The 24107-nt window shown below is 42.8% G+C and overlaps 1 protein-coding gene across 1 annotated transcript in view; it reads right to left on the minus strand.

The window, feature by feature from the left end:
- The window catches only part of TCFL5 (transcription factor like 5), a 705475-nt gene that overhangs the window by 81007 nt on the left and 600361 nt on the right, over positions 1-24107 (minus strand). Inside the window, exon 5 of the mRNA XM_044090401.1 lies at positions 22248-22389. Coding sequence (XP_043946336.1) covers positions 22248-22389 — 142 coding nt within the window. The remainder of the gene's footprint in view (positions 1-22247; positions 22390-24107) is intronic.

Raw genomic sequence — 24107 nt, forward strand, 5'->3', positions numbered from 1 at the left:
CAGGAAAATCACAGTTTTGAGGTAACATTTTCTGCTACAACCCCCAAAACCACAATTCCCCACCCTAAAAACAGTTTTCCACACAAAGTTAGACGTACATGCAATAAAATTATTCTAACATTTTTTTAACATAAGCAATCTCTAAAGAAAAATCCTGACATTGAGTGACAGTCCATGAAAACAAAATATAATTCGTTACAGAAAAAAAAGTTGCGTATTTGCATAACTTGCTATCTGTGTTGTCCATTTTCATTCTTCCTCCAGTGATGGGTTCGGATCCAATCTCTCAGATCCAACCCGGCTGTTGCTAAAGCTTGTGTCAACCAAAAACCTCTCCAGTTTCTCCCTTACTCATAATACACCAACCCTAAGTTACCTCAGATCTTGATTTTTGCCCCTAGGACAAAATTAACTGAGCATAATTAAAAAAGGTGAAGACTAGCATGCAGTCAATACATGAAAAGACTATCTAGAGTTCTATACAAAGGACAGTGATGTCTCCTAAGGACTCATTCATCCAGAAGTTTGCAAAAAGATGGGGGTTGGTTGGTGAAGAGTTAAGGAAGAATGAAAATGGACAACACAGATGGTAGGTTATGGTAAGTAAATAACTTCTTTATCTGATTATGTCAATTTTCATTCTATCCTCAACTGATGGGACAGAGTCCCCACCTACCTAAATCCTGGGTGGACTCAAGGATGTGAATGAGCACAGTTGAAAATAACTGATGGTCTACCTCTGGAGACCAGATCCAATTTGTAATGAGTAACAAAGGTATGGGGTGCTGCACATATGTCATCCATGGATGTGCTGGAAAGAAAAACTGAAGATGTTGCCATGGATTTAGTTGAATGAGCTCATACTGGTTGATGTAATGTAGCACACAATTTTTTTATAAATTATATACAGTTAGCCATCTGGCTGAAGTCACTTTGGCAACTGGTTTTCCCAATTTCGAGTCAGCAAAGGAAACAAACTGGTCTGTCTTTCTTATATCCTTTGTTTTATGCAGCTAAACACAATTGTCTGTGGACATCCAGTAAATGTAAAGTGTATTCGCCTTTGTTAGTAAATTTGGGAAAGAAAACTGGCAAATTAATGGACTGATTGATAATGGATTCTGACACTGTCTTGGGAAGAAAGTATGCATTGGTTCGTAATTTAACTATCTTTGTGAAAAATCAAGTATGGAGGTTTTGAAGACCGTGCTTGAATTTCGGAAATTTATCTAGCACATGTAATGGCTACTAGAAAAAACATTTTCCAAGTAAGATTTTTAAGGTCACACTTAGCTGCTGGTTCAAAGGGAAAATGTACAAGAGCCTGCAGTACCAGATTGCAGTCCCATGGGGGTGTAGTGTCTTTAAAATGAGGTCTTAAAAGCAGAGTGCCTCATAAGAAAGCTCTGCACAACTTATGAGAGGCTATTGAGGAACCCTCAAATCCAATGGGAAAGTTTGATATTGCCGCTAACTGAACTTTAACAGTTGAAGAACTTGCTCTTTCTTTAAAAAATACACCAAAAATTCAAATATGTATAGGAGCTGAAAAAGGTTCATCATGATTTTGATGTGACCAATACACAAATCATTTCCATTTACTGGAATAGAGGTTGCGTATTGAAGGTTTATGTAAAGATAAAGTACATGTTGGACAGGGGAAGAGAGCATGGGTTGTCTGGCTATTAATGGAATTGGAGAAACCAGGCCATCAGCCTGAGGTTTGGTATGGCTGGAAGGATCATGCCTGTCAGATGAAATAGGTCGTCTGGAAATGGATCCAGAATCCAAGGTTGATGAAGTAAGTGCAGCCAAAAGGAGGAGAACCAAATCTGTCTAGGCCAGTAGGGTGCAATGAGGATGACTCCGCTCTTTAACATAGCAGCTTTCTGAAGGAATTTTAGAATTATCAGGATTGGGGGGTAGGCATAAAGTAATCTGGGGGGGCCAACTGATTCCCCCTGTGGGGGATTAGGGTAAAGTAGCTGTTGCATTTGTTGTTAGGGGAGAAGCAAAAAGACTGCAGCAAGAGGCTGTCCCCACTGACTGAAAATCATTTTCATTATGTTCTTGTTGAGAGACCACTCATGAGGTAGAAGAAAGCACCGGGTCCCTCCTTGTTTGTTGATGTACCAAACTACTGACATATTGCCCATTTGAATTGCAATCATCCCCAAAGGATGAGCATCCTGAAGGACCTGGAATGCTAAAATCACTGCTCTCATCTCTAGGACACTGATATGCAAAGTTGGCCTCTTCAGGGGACCAAGTGCCTTGGACGGTTTCCCCAAGTAAGTGCCCCCACCACCCCAACTGGGAAGAGTCCATGGTCACTATATGGCCTTGGAATGACTGGGAATGACTGGACAGCCTTGTAGAACCTGCTCTTTGAATCCACCACCTGAGATCCCTCTTGCATATGTGCGTAATTCAGATCAGAGTTGACATGGGTTGATAAAGAATCGATCACTGTATTGCTAGCATCCACTGTAGAATTCTCATGTAAAATCTGGCTAAAAGGCACTAGTGTTATTGCTGCTGACACTGATCTTAGAGCTTGAAGGACCAAGTTGGCTGAAATCTTGGTACTGAAAATTTTTCTGACCTGTGATCCTATAGTTTGAACCTTTGAGGGAGGCAGAGAAGCTATCATTAACTTTGTGTTGAACAGTGCTCCTATGACTTCCATATCCTCAGTTGGTTCCAGTTGAGACTTGTAGTTTATGATTATCCCCAGATGAGAACATGTCTGGCGAACCTGATCTCTTGCCCTTATTAATTGATGCCTGGTTGGGGAGGTAACAATCCAGTCATCTAGATATGGAAACACCCAGAATCCTTGCAGTCTCAAGTGAGCTGCTACTACTGCCACACATTTGGTGAACACCGAAGGACAGAACTTTGAAATGGTAATGACCGTCTCCCAGCTGGAAGTTCAAGTGCCTTCTGGATCATCTGTTCAGCTTTATGTGATAGTACTGGATCATCTGTTCAGCTTTATGTGATAGTACACATCCTGAAGGTCTGCTGAGCACATCCAGTCATCCTTGCCCAGAAAAGGGCGAATGGAATGAACCGTGACCATCCGAAACTTGATGCGAACTGACTTAAGTTGTGATCCAAAATTAGTCTCTAGTCCAGTTTTCTTTGGCCCTAAAAAGAACCTTCAGCAAGTTGCGGATCTACACCCAAGTATCTTATGTCTAGCCAGGCTCTCTGGTGAAGGGATAATCGACCCCCAATTGCCTCCAGAGGTGGACAAATGGGCCTCCTTTCAGGAGCACTGCTAAGGTCTGTCAAAGAATCTCTGGACCCCTGGTTTTGCAGGCCACCTCTGTCGCAAAGGCGGCATCGACCATTGAAGTTCCCTCCAAAACCCCTGTGGGAACTACCTCCACATGTGCCCTGGAAAGGACCCTGGGATTTCTTGAACCATATCTTCCAACCACCTCTTTGATACCTATAAAAGGATCTTTGAAGGGGTCAAAAAATGTATACCCACAGCAGAAAGGGTCTTTCCATCCTTCTCACACCTGGATAATGTGTCCTTCACTTTGGGGCCAAACAAAGAACTGCTGTCAAAAGGAGCACTGAAAAATAATGACTTGAAGGGCTCAACAAAATCAATAAGTGCATCCAGGCACATCTGCTAATGGAAATGCCTGAACCCACTGCCCTTCAGGTTCCTTTGGCTACATTCGAAATGATGCTAATGGATGAATTTATAACTGATTGCAGGATAGCCAACTGAGAAATCACAGATGATTGGACCTCTGCAGACACGGATCCTGAGAGGGTGTTTGATAGTTTCTTAATCAAATGCCTCTGCAATCTTGTAATATGTGCCAAATAATGCAGAGACCTTAAGGCAAGGGTTGGTGAAGCATAGACATGCTTCCCAAATCTGTCCATTGCCATAGACTCCTTGTTAGGGGAATAACAGTGGAACTCTCTTCAGCAAGTTCCCTTTTGGTGGCCACCACCATGACCATGGGATTAAAAGGGGCATTCTTACCCCCAAAACTGTTTGGCCAAAGGTAGTGCCATAACAATGTCTGGTCTTTGAAGTGCTGGTTCAACTGTGTTGGGTTCCTTACACACCCACCCAGAGATTAACTCAATCAACTCATCGGCAGGCAAGAGTAACTCAGGAGGCAGACAAGCCAGTATCGAAACCCTCCAGGAGTCCAGACACCTTGGATGAAGGGTTGCTGGGCATCCAGCCACCTCTCTGCTTTAGGATCTCGAGGATGTCTCCAAATGAGACATCTTCAGAAGTGACTGTGGGGACCCTTCACCTTCATCGAAGTCTTATGTTCGGTGACAGACTCCTCTGGGGAGTCCAAGTGCTTCCTCTTACACAACTTCTTCCGAAGGACCTCCTCAGTGGGATGCTCTGGGGAGCAATCAGAAGAAATGGAGATACCTTGTTGGGAAGGCTGGGAGTCTCGGACTGGCTGTCCCTGTGGCAAGGAGTAATGAGGCTCTAAGCACAAGACTTAGGATCTGAGAGGGTTGGATCCATCCGTTCTGTTGAGACAGAGAAAACCCTCTTCACAGTCTCAAAGGCAGACTGCCCAAGAAAAAGGGAAGACCTCAGATCTGAAAAGACAAGCTTTTGGACTGCAGACCTTCCCCACTAAGAAAATACCCCTGAGGTTGAAGATAGAGCTAGCTATCCATTGCTGAGGCTCCGAGGTGCACAGACTGTTCTGAAAGCTTCGACATCAACTACAACACCTCAGATCCGATAGGGTAGCTTCAGGTCCAAGAGGTCTCCAGATCAGATGGGACCAGAGCACTCACAGTAAGCTTCAGAGCCAAAAATATTATAATCTTTGGATCAGAGCCAGACAGCTCGGATTCGGACTCAGATGACTAAAGGAGTTAGAGAGGAGGAACTTGTAGTGGGGAGTGTAGTGAAGAACGGACCTCCTGACCCGAAGGAGTAGCAGCCGTAAGGCACTCATTTGACCCTGCACCAAGAAAATCTTCCTCACCACTCTTTCCACATGGTTCCTCTGTCAAACTTCTGGCTGAAGAAGTGGAGACAACAGAAGGGGGCATAGGTCTTTCCAAAAAGGGGAAGGGAATCCTTGAAAGTACTGGATCCACCAAAGGTGAATATTTTGTTCTGGGTAGCTGAATTAAATTAGGACTACAAGTTGTTTGATCCCATGTTTGTTCTCGGATCCGAGAAAATCAGATCAATTTTTTCTGTCAGATCCGAGAATGAAGTTGGATCGGTTTTTGATGGCTCCGAAATCACGAAGAAGTTGAAGGTTTCAGAGACATGGTTTTTGTTTTAGGAGGTTTATCTCTAGATATAGCCTCTTCAAATGCTGAGGGTAACAAGCCCTTTAAAATAAGTTTATTTTTACGTTCAAAGCCCTGGAGTTGAACCTATGGCAAATAGAGCAGTCTTCTTGGAGATGAAATTGTCCCAGACAATACACACACACACACTGTGTGGGCATCCGATAAGGGAAGTTTATGCGCCCCCACCTCACATTTTTTAAGCCCCGCAGGGCCTTTCTCCGCCATAACTAAAACTCCAATAAATTCATCAAAATCCACAAACTATAAGATTTTCTTAATGACGACAGTGAAAAGTTTTTTTTTTAAAGGAAAGCAGAAGGGGAAGAAACCGCCAACAATGGTAGAAAAAAAAAAGAGAGAGTCTACACTGAAGGTAGTGAAAGAAAAATGTTAGCAATAGTATTAAAGAAGTACTCTCAGTACAAAGGTCAAAGAAATGAAAAATAACTACTAACAATGGTAGATATAAGGTACTTTTAAGTATGATAGGTAAGGGAAATACAAGAAGGTTTCAAAAAATAAAATAGACAATGGAAAAAAAATTTACTTATCTGACAAGCGCTCGAGAGTTAAGGTAAAAAAACATGTCTTTTGCTGAAAGCGGCAAACGAGATCGGAGGTTAACTTCGGGTTGGGTACATAATGGATAAGGGAAAAGCTTGACAGTTTTTGGTTGCCATGAGCTTTAGCAACGGCTGCGTCAGATCCAAAGGATCAGATCTGAACCTATCAGCTGAAGATAGAATGAAAATTTACATTAGATAAATAGTCTTCCTTTAGAAAAATAAAGTGGGTGATTTTCTTCAGAAGGGTACTTATCTGCCCAGCCTTGAAGGAGCATAGCCAATCATCAGTTTCACGAAGCCCATTGGGAAAGTACTTTTTGGCAGCAAGAAAGCTCTGAAGCTTTGGCACCTTAATCCACAGCAGTTAGTGTATGTGGAAGGTGTCCTGAAGCTTTGAAGATTGGCCGATGGTCATAACTTTGGCAGCATATAACCCATACAGCTGTGGCTACTGTTAACAGAGATCTATGGTTGAACATGTGTAATCTTAATGCATACTAACTGACATCCAAAATATTCAGGTGTCTGAAAATGCATCAGCTACCAACTAATGAAGCCGCAACGGATACCATAGCTTTGCCTAAATGAGAGCCTATTCCTTCTAGTCGAGTATACCTGTTGACTACTATGTTTCCAGGTGACTTTAGTGACTTTCAAAACACCCACTGGAAGGTTCAGCAAGACCATACAATCTAAATTAGAAGTGGAGGGTAATATTTTTTGGCTTGCAAATAATTTTGATAGTTTATTGCACTGCTAGCAACCTAACGGACTGAAACCATAACCTTCTGTAGGATAAGTTTTGATCTTCTATATATTTTGTGGTGAAGCACAGAACTGAAGAGGGCAATGGAGAGCTGGCCAGGAGGAGAGAATAGTGGAAAGGTGTATAGGAATCTTTCTTGCCATGGGAGACAGAACATGCCAGCAGAACAAAAGGAAACCACACAGCCATGCGAGACATTGTGCCCCACTTTGATTCTCTTATTCTCAATGGTTTTCTTTGCTTCTTGCTTAATCTCAGTTTTGTAACAATTTTAAAATAAAAAAAGATAAGCTAAAACCGAGAATACTCAATGCCCACACCAGTAGTATGCTACTACTGAGCCAAGTATTCTCAGCTGCTGCTGATAAGGGGTTAAGTTACACCCTTGCAGTTACATTTTCACTCCCTTTAGCTAAGAGTTTTAGCTTTGTTCCTGCTACTAACTAAAAGTAGATGTTCTTATCTGAATTAGCCAGTACCCTCCTTGGATGAAACCTTGCTTGCATCCAACGAAAATCATCAACCATATCAGTCTATTACGCCTAGCTTGTCTATCACCTATCACTGGCAGCATGGCATTTCAATCTGCTCTAGCCCTGTGACTAGTTTACATGTACTTGGCAGTGAGAGACACTGTAGCACCTGCCTCATTCTTACCAACAACTCACTGTTGCTAACCAACACTGATACAATCTAAGAGAGAAGTATTTATACAGGCTGGAGACTAATCGCTGATTTCAAACTACAGTCAGTAAGCCCCACACACATCCTGCATAATAAAATACCACCACCATCACTTATGCTGAGATACTCGAGAAATCCCTACCCAAGTCTCCTGTAATCACAAATATACCTACACCTCCCACACCTTCTTTAATTACACATACTGCCTCCAGCAGTCGTCAGCAAATGTAAAAGTTTAAGGTCTACACAGTCAGTAATGTCCTACTGATTGCTGACTCCATGGTTAGGTACACTGACTCCACCCTCACAAAGGTGGACAAAAAATAAATGACAGTAAGCTTAGACATAGCTAATGTCCTACCGTAGATCCAAATCAATTCAGTGTTTTACATGGCAGATTTCTTCACAATGGTCACCAAAGCAAAGGACAATGGTCATTCCATACATACCAAAAAAGCCGTTGATAAATACCTCATGCTTGCAGTATTTATTGAAAAGCTAACAAAGCTCAACATAAATCCTTACTCTGTCTGCTGAACATCAGGAAAAACCTGCACAGTAAAGCTAGATGGTGCTGTCTCTGTATATAAGGAAGTTACTAGCAGTGTCCCATAGGTTCATTCTTGCGTCCTCTATTTTTCAGCATCTACTTTTCTAATATCCAGGCCCAAGTTCAAAGCATATGGCTTAGTAAGTTCACTGATAACTGCAAATTGGGAGCTGGCATCAACTCTACTCACTAAGGGGTTAACTATTCCAAGTTCGGGTCTCAAACTACATGCTGAGACATGCTTTCTGGGTTCTACTTGGGAAATTCCTCCATTCGTACTACATTGATATTTCCTTCCAAGATTATTTATTTACTTATTGACATTTAATGACCTGGAAAGTCCAACTGGGTCAGAAACCCATTTTCAGTGGAGGCCCGTGGAGAAAAGCTCCAGTAATGTATAACGTTTAACATGGTAAAAGTATTACATAGTGAAATATTACACACACACACACACACACACACGTATAAAACAGAAAACATGCAAAATTTCATAAATTGTTATAATAATTTGTAGTGGAGTTAGAATGGAGGTGCTGAAATAGTTAGACAGGTGGACCTGCCTGTCATGTCTGCACCATAGTGTGCTAATCATTCTACTTGATCCAGTTATCCCCAAAGGCATTTCCTCTTCATCAAAAAAGTCACAGTACCCTTCTGTTATCTAACCTGTCACTGAATAAAATGAAACTTCTCTAAGCATCCTGTCCAACCAGAAAGATCCCACAGATTCCTGGCAAACAGAATCACAGGACAATTAAATCTGAAAGCTAACCAGAGAGACTAAATACCCTCTCTCCCAATACAGTCTCCTGCAGACTGCTCTTAGCCATTTGTGCCATGAAAGACTGTCTTATTCAACTTCCTTCACTTACACAAAAACAATGCCTGTCAGATACCCACCCCAGTGACCTTAATCCTCATCAGCAAATAAACACAGCTGATGGTAGCATTGTTTCCGAACACAACTCAATTCCCACCTTTAAACCAAGCTTCCCTTGCATGTCAAAATAGTACCTTAGCAACTTTCAAGGTCAGTCTTGATGAAGGGACAAATTCACCCCTGGGGCAACTTGAAAAGACTCTGGGCACAAATGAAGCATAGCAAACCCAAGGATGGGTAAACTGCCTTATTTGGCTATGCTACCACACAATCCTAATTACTACCTGCCTAATATTTATCTACTTGCCTAAAATCCAGCTATCAATCTAAAAACTGAACTACTCTTGCAGTTCCACTTACTGGTCATAGTTAGTTCGTCATCTGCATTGGCATTTCAGTCAGCATTCCTTATGAGTGACAAAGGCCAACTTAAGCACACTTTATCCAGGATGCAGGCTTTGTCATGGGCTCTCTTCCTTTAGAGAACATAAAAACTCAACTGCAAAGGTAGCAGGGAAAACGTACAACACACACTGCAATCGTACCTCTCAACCTCCCAGCAGAAGAAATCTGGACAAAGCCAGAAATAATGTTTGGAAGAAGGCCCAAAAATAGGGATAGATTTTAAATATTGCTTCTATAAACTTAGAACGTTGATGGAATAACAGGTTTGCATTATTGTGTTTTTTCTGAAAGATATGAAGTCTGAAACTCAAATGTCATTTAGTTTTAAGTGACTTTAATCCTTAATGATTTGCCAGAAACCACAAATTTTATGAGGAACAGACCAAAACTATGAGGCAAAAATCTGGACATTCTGAGAAAATTTAGACAGTTAAGTATGACTGCAGTCCTTTTGGAATGCAATTTTTGTCAAGTCAGTGATAACCATTTCATACCAGACTTGGGATTCTGTACTGCCCTGGTCTGGGGTGTACCATTCTGGCCCGCTTTAAGAGCTTCTGTGAGTTATATCTGTTTGATCTTGCCTTCAGCAGTAGCTTTGCCATCCACATTTCATTGCTGCCATGAGAATTTAGTGTCTGACTTGACTATATTTTGTTTTTAACATTCCTAACATAGGGGATTGACAATGATGCTAATTCCTAATATGTAAAACACAAACCAGCGATAAAAATAAACTCCAAAAAACAAAACAAATAGTCTTTCAGGCAAACGAATTCACGAACCACAAACTTTAATATAAAGCGCTTTTCGTCATTCACGATGGAATAACTTCTTCAGATGAGTCTCACAAGACAAATCACTCTATATATACATAAAAATCTTATTCAATCAAACAATTAACTTAATTACCCAATTGTTGAATTAGTTGGTAAAGAAGTCTATTAAAAGTGGTATATACTTTACAAAAAGTCCTACAGCTCAACTAAAAAATGTTTTCAAGATTCCTAATATGTGACTGTTGCATGCCTTGTGCTTATGTTATAAGAACCTGTATAAAATGAGGCTGAAGCAAGGTTTGTATATGATCACAGAGTGTATTCCTAACACTTTATTTAGCTTCTTGCATGTAACACATGGCAGTGTTGCAATTCATATATGTATTTGAATATGTGGCTTACACATGTTGGCATCATTGTTATGACATGCTTGTAAATGTTTTTTAATGTAGTTTTAAGTACAGAACTGCCAAATGCACCTTATTTTACTTGAAAGCATGACCATTAGAATCTCTCTCCAGCTGAGTCCTAACTGAGACTTGACATTACTCATTTTTACTGATTTACTTTAAATTCACTTAAAAACTGTACTTGTACTTATTGTAATTTTGCTTTTAAAATTTACTGATTTTTACTATTCTGAGACCAAATGCAGTAGCATTAAGTTCATATGCATCTAGCTCTGGCTAATAAAAAGTTCCAACCAAACTATAGACAATTTCCTAGAAAAGTCAACCTATCTAAACACATTTTCACATCTGACTTGTATAATGCCGCTTCTACAAGCCATTACTCTGTTCCTGATGTTGTTCCCGTTACCAGGTCCCTTTATCCCATCTAGAAAGGAAACTTCTCCAGTTCTTCTAACAATGGAAAATACAATACAATTTACATACAGACGCCAAAGATTTAGTAAAATATATATACATACATATATATATATATATTTATAAACCAAGTTATTAATACTGTAGGACATCCGGCGATAGTGTAGTGTACTGGCTCACCAGATGCGCAGTAGCAAACACCACCCAAAACCCTCCTCCATTGTTGTACGTCAGATGGAAGTATTCAATATTCATCCGGTGTGAATGAATATTTATTCTGTTTCCAAACTGTACAGTGCCACGATTTTTTTTTTATATGCCAAACATGAAATGACAGCGGGTTTTGAAAACAGAGATTAGAAATATGTCTGTAAGCATATTTATATCTGTATATTTATAGTACACCTTTTTACCTCGCTTCGTACAAACTGTTCGAACATAGGTAATCTGTAATAGACCCTGGTGTAAATAAACTTTTTGCATAGCATCTGAGGGCTTATGTGTTTTGGAAGAAGGACTTTTAAAGCTGTATGTGTGCCTGTGTTGTGGAGGTGTGGTGTGCATATGTTAGGGCACACTTTTTGTAGACATCGATTCGAGGTACTAGTTTATGCAGACTATTTATGCTGGTTGTTCAGTAAAACAAAAACATTTAGAACAATTAGAAGGTAATGGCTGATCTTTGCAGAGAAACGTTTACACGTCCTGTTTCTGTCTACTCTGGTTGATAGTAATTTGTGAATGCAGTTTTACTCGTGTGTTAAGTATTGGTCAGAATTATGTATGGAGTAGTTTAGGAACTGCAAAAGCACCCACATTTTGTTTTTGGTAGTGTAATCAGTGGACTGTTAAAGAGAAACATATTACCAAGTTGCTTATTTGTATGGCTGTGATGGAGTTATCAGGTATGCATTGTTTATTTAAAGTTTTCGTGGGTAGTGTTTTGATCACCTCATGCACACAAAATATGATCGGCTGCCTTTTCTAATAGATTGTAAAGACTCATGTTCCATATTTGTTTATCTCAGTTGTTTGATATGTCAGGTATTTTTAAAGTATGCCAAAAAATATGAAACATGTACATCATAAAAAGGGTTTTGGTATAGTGCCTAAAGATGGTATAAAACATGTACATCATAAAAAGGGTTTTGGTATAGTGCCTAAAGATGGTATGAAACATGTACATCATAAAAAGGGTTTTGGTATAGTGCCTAAAGATGGTATAAAACATGTACATCATAAAAAGGGTTTTGGTACAGTGCCTAAAGATGGTATGAAACATGTACATCATAAAAAGGGTTTTGGTATAGTGCCTAAAGATGGTATGAAACATGTACATCACAAAAAGGGTTTTGGTATAGTGCCTAAAGATGGTATAAAACATGTACATCATAAAAAGGGTTTTGGTACAGTGCCTAAAGATGGTATGAAACATGTACATCATAAAAAGGGTTTTGGTATAGTGCCTAAAGATGGTATGAAACATGTACATCACAAAAAGGGTTTTGGTATAGTGCCTAAAGATGGTATGAAACATGTACATCATAAAAAGGGTTTTGGTACAGTGCCTAAAGATGGTATGAAACATGTACATCATAAAAAGGGTTTTGGTACAGTGCCTAAAGATGGTATGAAACATGTACATCATAAAAAGGGTTTTGGTATAGTGCCTAAAGATGGTATGAAACATGTACATCATAAAAAGGTTTTGGTACAGTGCCTAAAGATGGTATGAAACATGTACATCATAAAAAGGGTTTTGGTATAGTGCCTAAAGATGGTATGAAACATGTACATCATAAAAAGGGTTTTGGTACAGTGCCTAAAGATGGTATGAAACATGTACATCATAAAAAGGGTTTTGGTATAGTGCCTAAAGATGGTATGAAACATGTACATCATAAAATGGGTTTTGGTACAGTGCCTAAAGATGGTATGAAACATGTACATCATAAAAAGGGTTTTGGTATAGTGCCTAAAGATGGTATGAAACATGAACATCATAAAATGGGTTTTGGTATAGTGCCTAAAGATGGTATGAAACATGTACATCATAAAATGGGTTTTGGTACAGTGCCTAAAGATGGTATGAAACATGTACATCACAAAAAGGGTTTTGGTATAGTGCCTAAAGATGGTATGAAACATGTACATCATAAAAAGGGTTTTGGTACAGTGCCTAAAGATGGTATGAAACATGTACATCATAAAAAGGGTTTTGGTACAGTGCCTAAAGATGGTATGAAACATGTACATCATAAAAAGGGTTTTGGTATAGTGCCTAAAGATGGTATGAAACATGTACATCACAAAAAGGGTTTTGGTATAGTGCCTAAAGATGGTATGAAACATGCACATCATAAAAAGGGTTTTGGTATAGTGCCTAAAGATGGTATGAAACATGTACATCACAAAAAGGGTTTTGGTATAGTGCCTAAAGATGGTATGAAACATGTACATCATAAAAAGGGTTTTGGTATAGTGCCTAAAGATGGTATGAAACATGTACATCACAAAAAGGGTTTTGGTATAGTGCCTAAAGATGGTATGAAACATGCACATCATAAAAAGGGTTTTGGTATAGTGCCTAAAGATGGTATGAAACATGTACATCATAAAAAGGGTTTTGGTATAGTGCCTAAAGATGGTATGAAACATGTACATCATAAAAAGGGTTTTGGTATAGTGCCTAAAGATGGTATGAAACATGTACATCATAAAAAGGGTTTTGGTATAGTGCCTAAAGACGGTATGAAACATGTACATCTTAAAAAGGGTTTTGGTATAGTGCCTGAAGACGGTATGAAACATGTACATCATAAAAAGGGTTTTGGTATAGTGCCTGAAGACGGTATGAAACATGTACATCATAAAAAGGGTTTTGGTATAGTGCCTGAAGACGGTATGAAACATGTACATCATAAAAAGGGTTTTGGTATAGTGCCTAAAGACGGTATGAAACATGTACATCATAAAAAGGGTTTTGGTATAGTGCCTAAAGATGGTATGAAACATGTATATCATAAAAAGGGTTTTGGTACAGTGCCTAAAGATGGCATGAAACATGTACATCATAAAAAGGGTTTTGGTACAGTGCCTAAAAATGGTATGAAACATGTACATCATAAAAAGGGTTTTGGTATAGTGCCTGAAGATGGTATGAAACATGTACATCATAAAAAGGGTTTTGGTATGAAAGATGTATATCATAAAAAGGGTTTTGGTATAGTGCCTAAAGATGGTGAGCTGCACAGTGGCAGTGGGGGAAAGAGATTTTAATTCTGGTAAAGTAGGACTGCCCTGATGCTTTAACATTAGGTGGGGAAGGACAGCGGCATGACAGCTTAGTGCACATATTAACGTTCTGCCTGTGTTGTAGACAGCTTGTAAGCTGTACAGTCATGTGATAATGCAGAAAAAAATTATTTTGTCAACACAGGTTTCGTTTAAGTTCAGTATCCCTTTTCTGTCAAGGTGTAGTGACCTTGGAGTGGGATCATGGAACTTGTAAACAAAGACATCGGCAACCTTCAAACACTGGACCCCACCCAGTTTGGGTTCGTGAAGGGCTGATATTGTCTCCTGAATCTGACTTCTTCGAATCAGTCTCCAGAGCTGTGGACGAGGGTAAGGTGGTCCGCACAGCCTATCTGGACCTCGCCAAGGCCTTCGACACCATCCCCCACTCTGGAATCATACATAAACTTACTAAGCTGGGCATAAATCCCTACGTCACTCGATGGGTTGCCAACAGGCTTACTGACAGAACCCAGACTGTAAAAGTAGCTGTCTCCAAATCCAGCTCCAGACAAGTGACAAGTGGAGTACCTCAGGGTTCAGTCCTGGGACTGCTCTTGTTTGGCATCTACTTCTCTGAAGTATAGGCCAACACTAAGGGACTCTGACTAACAAAGTTTGCAGATGACTGCAAACTGGGAGCCATTATTGAATCCAAAAATGATGCGGATACTCTACAAAAGGGCCTTACAGAAACAGATGCTTGGTGCCACAGCCATGGGCTCAAGCTCAATGCCAAGAAATGAGAAGTTATGTACCTACCATAACGTTCCATGTTAGTTGTCTTCTTCTCGTCTTCTTTCTTACTGGATGGGCTCAGAGCCGATCCTCGGCTCCGACTCGGCCTATACTAAAGCTCAAGAGCTATTTTTACCGGCTCGAGGCTCCCCTGTATCCCACAATGCTAGGCGCTAACTACCCAGATCTCGTTTGATAGATGACACCAAAGCAGTTCTGAATCCAGAACAAAGGAAAAGAGGCATACCTATATATATATATATATATATATATATATATATATATATATAAAACGTACCCAGAAAAAAAGGGCAACCATGGTAATCCAAGCTGGGATGAAAGAAGGCCCAAAAAGATCCTTTCGGTCTGTCCAGGCTAGGGGGTTGGAGGGTGGGACGCAAGAAAGAAGGCGAGAAGAAGACAACTGACATGGAACGTTATGGTAGGTACATAACTTCTCAATGTTAAGTTGTCAATCTCGCCTTCATTCTTGCTGGATGGGACCGCGTCCCTAGCACCTCAGCCCTGGGTGGCTCAACGGAACAGACTCTTGAGGACGGTGGAACCAAAGTCCATGTCCAGTTTGTAATGAGAAATAAAGGTACAAGGAGAGGCCCATGTGGCTGCCGCACAAATGGAGTCTATAGGTAACCTAGCCTGGAAAGCTATTGACGTAGCTAAGGCTCTAGTTGAGTGGGCTCTAGGCTTTGAAGGAAGTTCTTGACTCCTCAGTTCATAGATGAAAGTAATCACAGAGGCCAACCATCTGGAAAGGGTTACTTTGGAAACTGGAAGGCCTTTCTTCCCTTCCGCATAAGCCAGGAAGAGCTGCTCAGATTTCCTAACCTGCTTGGTTCTATCCAGGTAGTAATGGAGTTAACGAACATCCATAAAATGCAACTTTTGTTCCGCTCTGTTGGAGTAATTAGGGAAGAAGACTGGGAGATCGATAGTCTGGTTTAAATTTGCCTCAGAAGATATCTTGGGTAAAAAGGATGGGTTAGTTCTGAGGGATACTCTATCTTTATGGAAAACCAGGTAAGGAGGACAAACGCAAAGGGCGTGAAGCTCTGAGACTCTCCTGGCGGAAGTTATGGCCACTAGAAATAGAGTTTTCCATGAGAGTAACTTCAAGGAACAGGAAGCCGCAGGTTCAAAGGGAGGAAGAATCAAAGAGGTCAAAACCAGATTAAAATCCCACTGTGGCGGGGGATCTCTGATTGGGGGCTCGAGTAAAAAGATGCCCTTAAGGAAGGCTTTACAAAGTTTATGGGACATAACAGTGGAGTCTGACAGGCCAACATGAAAATTTGAAATGGCCGCTAACTGAACTCTGATAGTGGACGAAGAAGAACCTGATTGAAAAAGTTCATCCAAGAAATCTAAGACTGACTGGATAGGTGCCGTGAAAGGATCCATGTCTCTAGACACTGTCCAGAAGGAGAAACGTTTCCATTTGCTAGCATAAATCTTCCTGGTAGAAGATTTGTGGGAAGCTAGAATGATGTCACTCACCAAATGGGAAATAAAAGGAAGCCTGGCTAAGGTTGGAAGTGGAGCAACCAAGCTGTGAGGTTGAGAGAGAGAGAAGGGAGTTGTGCAGCTCGCCCGACTGATGGGTCAAAAGGTCTGGCACTGGGTCCAGATGCCAGGGCTGCTCCAAGAGGTAACGGTGCAGGAACGGAAACCAGATTTGTCGAGGCCAGTAAGGGGCAATGAGGATCATTGAGGATCTCAATGCGGTAGCTTTCTGAATCAGTTGTGTGATTAATGGAAAGGGGGGGAAAGCGTACAAGAGACCCCGGGGCCAATCGTGGACTAGAGCATCTCTGGGGGGTGGCCGAGAAGACGGAAGAGAGTGAAGAAGTCGTGGCACTTGCTGTTTTGAGGTGTTGCGAAAAGATCGCAGCAATGTTGACCCCATCTTTGGAAAATCTCTTCCACTACTGACTGTTTGAGAGACCACTCGTGCGGCATGAGAATGGCTCTGCTCAGCCTGTCCGCTATAACGTTGGACTTCCCGGGGATATGCGTTGTTATCAGAAACTGCTGAGAAGAGATCGCCCACTGCCAAAGTCTGAGTGCTTCTCGACACAAGGGGTAGGACTTGGTTCCGCCCTGCTTGTTGATGCACCACACTACGGACATTTTGTCCGTCTGAACTGCAATAGTCCCTATGGGAAGAGAGTCCTGAAGGGCTTGCCAACGCTAAAAGCACTGCTCTCATCTGCAAGACATTTATGTGCAGGTGGCACTCGAAAGGTTGCCATGTGCCCTGGACTGTCCTGCCCTGAAAATGCCCCCCCCCGATCAGGGAGGCGTCCGTTGTCACCGTAGCAACCGGGGGGGGGACAAAGGGTCTGCCCTGAACGACTTGCAGGGAGACCATCCACCAAGACAGGTGTTTCTTCCATGATTGTGTAATTAAAATGCTGAAATACTGGAAGCTGTTGAAAGGGCCACTGGGAAAAGAGCATCCATTGAAGGATCCGCATGTGAAAGCGAGCTAGGGGAAATAACGTAATGGCAGCTGCCATGAGACCTAAAGTCTTCAGTACAAACTTGGCCTGGATTCTGTTGCTCTGAAGAAGGATGTGAACGTGTGTGCGAATATCCAAAACTCTCTGTGCGGTTAGTTTTACGGTTAGTTCGGCTGTGTCCAATATGGCGCCTATGAAAGTAATAGACTGACAAGGCGACAATGCAGACTTTTCTAAATTTATGGAGATACCTAGCTCTTTGCAAGTTTGAATGGTGTAATCTCTGGAATGAAGAAGTTGACGCCTGGTGGTGGCGATAAGGAGCCAGTCGTCCAGATATGGAAACACCTGGAATCCTTGACATCTCAGATGAGCCGTGACCACTGCCATGCATTTGGTGAACACTTGGGGGGCTGTAATGAGACCAAAGGGCAGGGCCCTGAACTGGTAGTGACTGGCCCCCAGCCGGAAGCGGAGAAACCTCCTGGAGCGCCTGTGCATCTTGATGTGGTAGTACGCATCCTGAAAGTCTACAGAGCACATTCAATTGTCCTGGCCCAAAAAGGGTAGAATGGACTGTAGCATGACCATCCGGAACTTCGTTCTTTGGACAGACCTGTTTAGCCTGCTGAGATCCAAAATTGGTCTCCAGTCCCCTGTCTTTTTTGGTACCAAAAAGAACTTGGAGTAGATTCCGGATCCTTGCTGGTCTGCTGGGACTGGTTGGATGGCTCTTTCTTAGCAGTTTTGAGATTTCTAATACTGCTTGTTCCCTTAGACCGGGAGGAACATCTGGAAGGGGCCTTTTTGGCTGTGCTGGGGTGTGGGCAAAGGGAATTTTGTAACCCTCGGATAAGATTGACTGTACCCATTTGTCTTGAGTGAGGGAAAGCCAGGCTTCTGGGTACAGTGATAATCTTCCCCCAACTGCCTCCGAAGGCGGACAGTCGGGCAGCATCTCAGGGATGCTGGAAGGGCTGGCCAGAGACAGCTTCTCTGCTACCCTGATTCTGCGGACCCCCTCTGCCCCTAGGGCGGCGTCTGTTATTGTCCCCCCCCGCCTCTAGAGGGGAACTCACCTCGTGCATCAGACGCGACTCCCTGTGGTTTGCGAAACCACATTTTTCCACCCTTCTGACCCTTAGGGTATGGTCTAGACAGGGTGAAAAAACGGACTCCCACGGCAGAGAGAGTCTTGCCATCCTGTTCGCATCTGGTCAAAGTATCCTTCACTTGAGGTTCGAACAATGCCGAACCATCAAAGGGGGAGTTCGTGAAGGACGCCTTGAAGGGGTTAGCAAAGTTACAAAGCCGCATCCAGGCGTGACGCCTTAAGGCCACGCCTGTGCCTGCAGCCCTACTCGCCCCATCGGCCGCATAAGAAATAAGCCGCATGGAGGAGTTAACAATCGAGTTCAAGGTTGCCAGCTGGGAGTTGATTTTGTCTTGAGACCCCGCAGCTGTTGGATCCTGTAAAGTATCAACTGAACTAATCCACAAAGACCAAAACCATAAAATGCAGTCGAACTTTAAAGTAAAGTATCACCCATTTCTTTGAGCATGTCTCTTTGAAGGCGGGTGTAATGACACAAGTAATTCAGCGACCGCATGGTAAAGGTCGCTGAAGAAAACATCCGCTTGCCGTACCTATCCATAGTCCTATATTCCTTATTAGGAGGATGGATCGGTACTGAAGGATCAGCCAGTTCCTTCTTAGTGGCCGCTGCCACCACCATGGCATCAACAGGGACACCTTTGGTTAAAAACTGTTTATCAGAAGGGGCTGTGATAAATTTTGAAGGCCTCCGTGGGGTAGGTTCCATCGAGTCAGGGGCCGTCCATGCCTTCCTCGCCACCACTTCCATAAGGGGGTCAAAGGGTGGAGCCTCCCAGGAGGTGGAAGGACGAGAACCAAAAGCCTCTAGGTAAACCGACTCGTGCTCGGAAGGATTGAGGGTAGACCAGATCCCCCTCTGTTTGAGGATTTCAAGGATGTCAGAAAAGGAGACATCCTCAGAGGGGGACCGTGGGGACCCTTCCGACTCATCCAAGTCGATGTCGGATGTGACGGACTCAGGAGAGTCCACATGCTTCCTCTTGCATTTCCTTTTCCGAGGGGGCTCCCCTGACGGATCAGGGGAGGCCTCGGAAGAGGAGGATGCTCCCAATGGCGGCAACTGAGGCGTTGGATCTCTGTGGTCGGGGTCGAGAGAATGGGTAGAGACCATGGCAGGCACAACAGTGGGAGGAGCTGAGGGAGCTGACCGAGGAGCAGGCTCAGGGGCCAGCACGCTCCTCATGACCTCGAAGGCACCCCTATCAGGCAGGGAAGAAGGCCCCAGCTCCGAAGAGATAAGGACCCCTCCCCGGCACAGAGAGGGACGGCTCCGTGACCGATGTCGGGGCCGAACTCACCGGCGCCGAGGCTCCTAAGGGGAGAACAGGGTCGGACAAGGGTCCGATGCCACTCGCCTCCTCGGAGCCGACGAGGGAGTCCCGACGCCCGGATCCTTCCAATGATGGAACGATGGAAGAGATCGGAGCCGACAGATGTGGTATCGGCTCCGACGTGTCGACGGTCCCGGCTCCGAGCTTAAAGGAAGAGTCTGAGGAGGAATCGACGGCAGAATGGGGATAGCCACTGTCTGTTGAGAAGGGCGCTGAAGCATCTGGGCCAGTGCCTGCAACTTAAAGAGTCTACTAACCACCCTCTCGAGGGCGTGTTCCGAAAGCCTGGAAGACCGAGAGGAATGGGACCGATGGCTCCGCTCCGAAAGCAAAGGAGATCTCGGAGCTGAATGGACAGACTCCAAAGATGGAGACCTGGAGCGCTTACGGCTCGCAGACAGTTCCGACACAACTATCAGAGCAGACTGACTCTTGGTATGATCGGCTCCAGCCGGAGCTGACATAGGAGCACTAGAAGCACCACTAGACGAAGGCTCGGATCTTGGAGCCGACGGTTTTGTGGGCTTCGAAGGTTTGCCCGACGAAAACTTGGTCGGGGAACCTTCGGGTTTCAACAAGCCTCGTAATATAAGCTTGTTCTTTCGTTCCTGCAGGACTCTTGGACTGAATGCATGGCAGACAGAACAAGATTCCTGCAGGTGCAGAGGGCCCAGACAGTAAACACAAGAAGTGTGACTGTCAGAGACATCTTCTGACAGCACGAGTCACACTTCTTGAAGCCTGAAACCCTGGAATCCTTGGACATCCTGAAGGGATGACAAGTCACCAACACACAAACACCCACACTCAAACTTACTCAGTCCAGACACGCACACACAAAGACTGACACTGTTTAAACTGAAAAAATAGAAAATCTATTCTAACAATAACCAAAATAAACTTAAGATTAAGCTAATGTCTAAACTAAAGTTAGCCGAAGGCCTAGTAATCTAAGGAGTGGGGTTGGTAACGAGAAATAAACCCGAAAAGGGAGCTATCTAGGAAGGGGATACACTAGAGGGGTAAAGTGGGTCTAATAGACACAACTAATACTACAAAAGGGAGAAAAAACCTTACCAGAAGAGATTTTTCTAATTTTAACCTGAGAGCCGGCAAAAATGCAACCTCGTAGCTGAAGCGGCAAACGAGATCTGGATAGTTAGCGCCTAGCATTGTGGGATACAGGGGAGCCTTGAGCCGGTAAAAATAGCTCTCGAGCTTTAGTATAGGCCAAGTCGGAGCCGAGGATCAGCTCCGAACCCATCCAGCAAGAATGAAGGCGAGATTGACAACTTAACATTGTATAGTTATCCCCTTTGGGAAAAAACACGTACTCATGAATTACCACATAGGTGGCAGTACACTAAACACCGAAATTGTGATGAAAGACTTAGGGACACAGGTGGACAGTGGTCTCACTTTTGATAACCACGTCGCCACAACAGTCAGGAAATCCTTCTATGTGGCACACCTCATCACTAACAGGTTTTCATCCAGAAAAAAGGAGGTCATTGTCCCACTGTACTCATCCCTCATTAGACCCATTATAGAGTATAATGCCCCATTTGGTATGTACCTCAGAACACATATGCAACAGCTGGAAAGGCCACAGAAATACCTCACGAAAAGAATCACAGGCCTAAAGCAGATGCCATATGCTGACCATCTAAAAAAACTCCAGCTATACTCTGTGGCATATTGTCTACTCAGAGGCGATCTCTGCTTAACATACAAGGCCATGTTAAACCCTGAGCTGTTGGACATGCTCCACTTAAAGAAATCCCAATCCCTCAGAGCCACATGCCCCAGGGATCTAAACTTTGTCATCACAATGAACAAAACATGCTGGAGGGATAGGTTTCAGACCCAGAGACTCCCCATACTCTGGAATAGACTGCACATACATGTCAAGCAGAGTGCCTCATTGGCCCTCTTCAAAAGGAATCTTGATGATTGGATGGGAGATAGGAAATTCACCCCGGGAACATGTCAGTCGCCCTGCTAGACAGGGTCCCAGAGAAGTAAATATTGTGGGAAGAAATATCTAGGGAATTGTTATGGCTAGGCTTGCATAGGCCCCTAGGGCCGATAGCCTAGTACCAACCTATGAACTTATGTACAGTTTCCCAACTGCATAGGATTGTGGGTGACTGTCTGGTATGAAAAACATTTCTTTAATTTCTAACTAGGGAGTAAGGAACTTTTGATACCTTGTTTAGATGAAACTGCCCTAAAACTCTGCACGTGACATTTTGACAGTACAATTGTGTTACATTCAGTCACATTAATTGTATGCATGATGTCACTGCCTAATATGAATGGCATGTCAATCATGCCTCATTTCATATGCAACATTTCACGCCAAATCACAGGAGCCACGCCTACTCCTGCACAGAACTGAAGGTGAGCCAATACACTACACTACCGCCAGACATCCCACTGATTATTTTGAGTTTATACAGAAGGAATTTTGAAAATTGTAAAAATATGAAGTTACCCGCTTACCTTTTTTAATGTGTCACCATGTCTTTCTTGAATGTATTTGAGAAATGATGCCGTCCACTGCAAAGTTGTTGCTTTGTCAGTCTCAGACGTACAAAATGGAACCAGCAGATTAAGCTCATCACAGCAGTTACGAATTCTGCGCCTGAAACCACATATTCACACACTGTTAAAAAAATAAATCACTCAAAAAATGTACCTTCTAGAAGGCTAAATTATGACTTACTCAGGAGTTTTCATGTGCCTCTTAATCCTATACATGAAGCAGCCCACCTTCAGTTTTTCCTATCCACCCTTCCTCTAAAGAGGTTATTTCTGTAAATCAGATGTACAAAGAATGGCCGCCTCTTTTTCTTGGAAGTAAAAGGGTCATGCAAGGTCTGAGGGATGCAACATTAAAGCACTAAGCTTTGTATCTAAACACTTCCTGTCCAAAAAAAAATCCTACTCCTCTAACGCTGTGCTGACAATTTAAAAAGGCTTTATAACACAAATGTATGACTGTTTTATGATTTATTGTAAGAAAATTTAAAAACAATTTAGCAAAAAGAAGTTTTAGGGAGAAGATCGATTTTCAAGCTTCGTCCTCCTCTTATATTTTCGGTCTTTTATTTTTGGCTTGTCAACACTCCACATTTTTAATGCTGACATTTCAGTAGGGAGCCTAGTTAACATGCGTCAGAAGGACAGCCCTTAACCTGGTCTATCACTTTAGTTATCGCTTGTCAGGAGGACAGCCTTTAATCTGATACATCAGGGAAGTTATTTGTCAGAAAAATAGCCCTTAACTCAGTACATCACTTTAGTTAACATGACATCAGAAGGAAAGCCGTAACCTGGTATATCACTTTAGTTAACATCACGTGTCAGGACAGCCCTCAAACCAGGTACATCACTTTAGTTAACATCATGTCAGGAGGACAGCTTTAACTTGGGACATCACAATAGTTATCACATGTCAGGAGGACAGTCTTAACTTGCTACATCAATTTAGCTAACATCTTTCAGGAGGAGAGCCCTTAACCTGGTATATCACTTAAGTTAACACCACTGGCTTAAAGTAAAATCGGATACAACTTGATGCATAAAGGATTAGTTCTCACAGAAACCCTTTCTTCGTGGAAAACGAGATAAGGCTGAGTCACAATAAGAGCTTGCAATCTAGATACTCTCTTTGCAAAGGTCAGCGCAATAAAACTGTTTTCCACGTTTTTGAGGCAATGTTACAATTGCCTTATGTACACAGACAACCCTCTCCTCCTTCCAACAAACTCTAATACATGTGAGAGATGCAGTTACACAGCCAAACTGGAGGCAGAGCTCTCTCAACCCAAGACTGGCACAGTCAGTCAGGAGGAAAAGGTAACCACCCACACCACAAATCCAGTCTCACACAGACATATTGCATCTGCATACCCAAAACAAACACACAAAAAAATACTCGGAGGCTCTAAATAAAAATCTGCCTAAACAGCAAAGACCTCCTAAGCAGATATCCAAGCAACAGCCACCCCTCAACAATACCCACGAATCACATATCTCACAAAATCAGTGTGCCTCACAGTCACAGCCCTTAAGGCCAAACACACCAAATACACTTGTTATAGGGGACTATTGTCCGGCACACTGACGTCCCGCTCACCAGACTGAAAGTACAGTTTTGTACCTACCATAAATGTAGATGTCCGATAGGCATGCATCTGCAGTCCTTACAAATGGGTTGTCCTGTCGTCAGGCAGCCCTTCGGTCGGCCGGATTCCAAAGTCTGGGTCTGGCCTCGGCTGGTGTCGCACTTCACCCGACGTCATAGCTGCAGTTCTTCGGGTATAAAGGCATCAGCCGACGCCATTTTCCTCAGTGTTT

The sequence above is a fragment of the Protopterus annectens genome, chromosome 12.part0, assembly GCF_019279795.1.
Source record: "Protopterus annectens isolate FY-2018-M chromosome 12.part0, PAN1.0, whole genome shotgun sequence".
Taxonomy (NCBI): Eukaryota; Metazoa; Chordata; order Ceratodontiformes; family Protopteridae; genus Protopterus; species Protopterus annectens.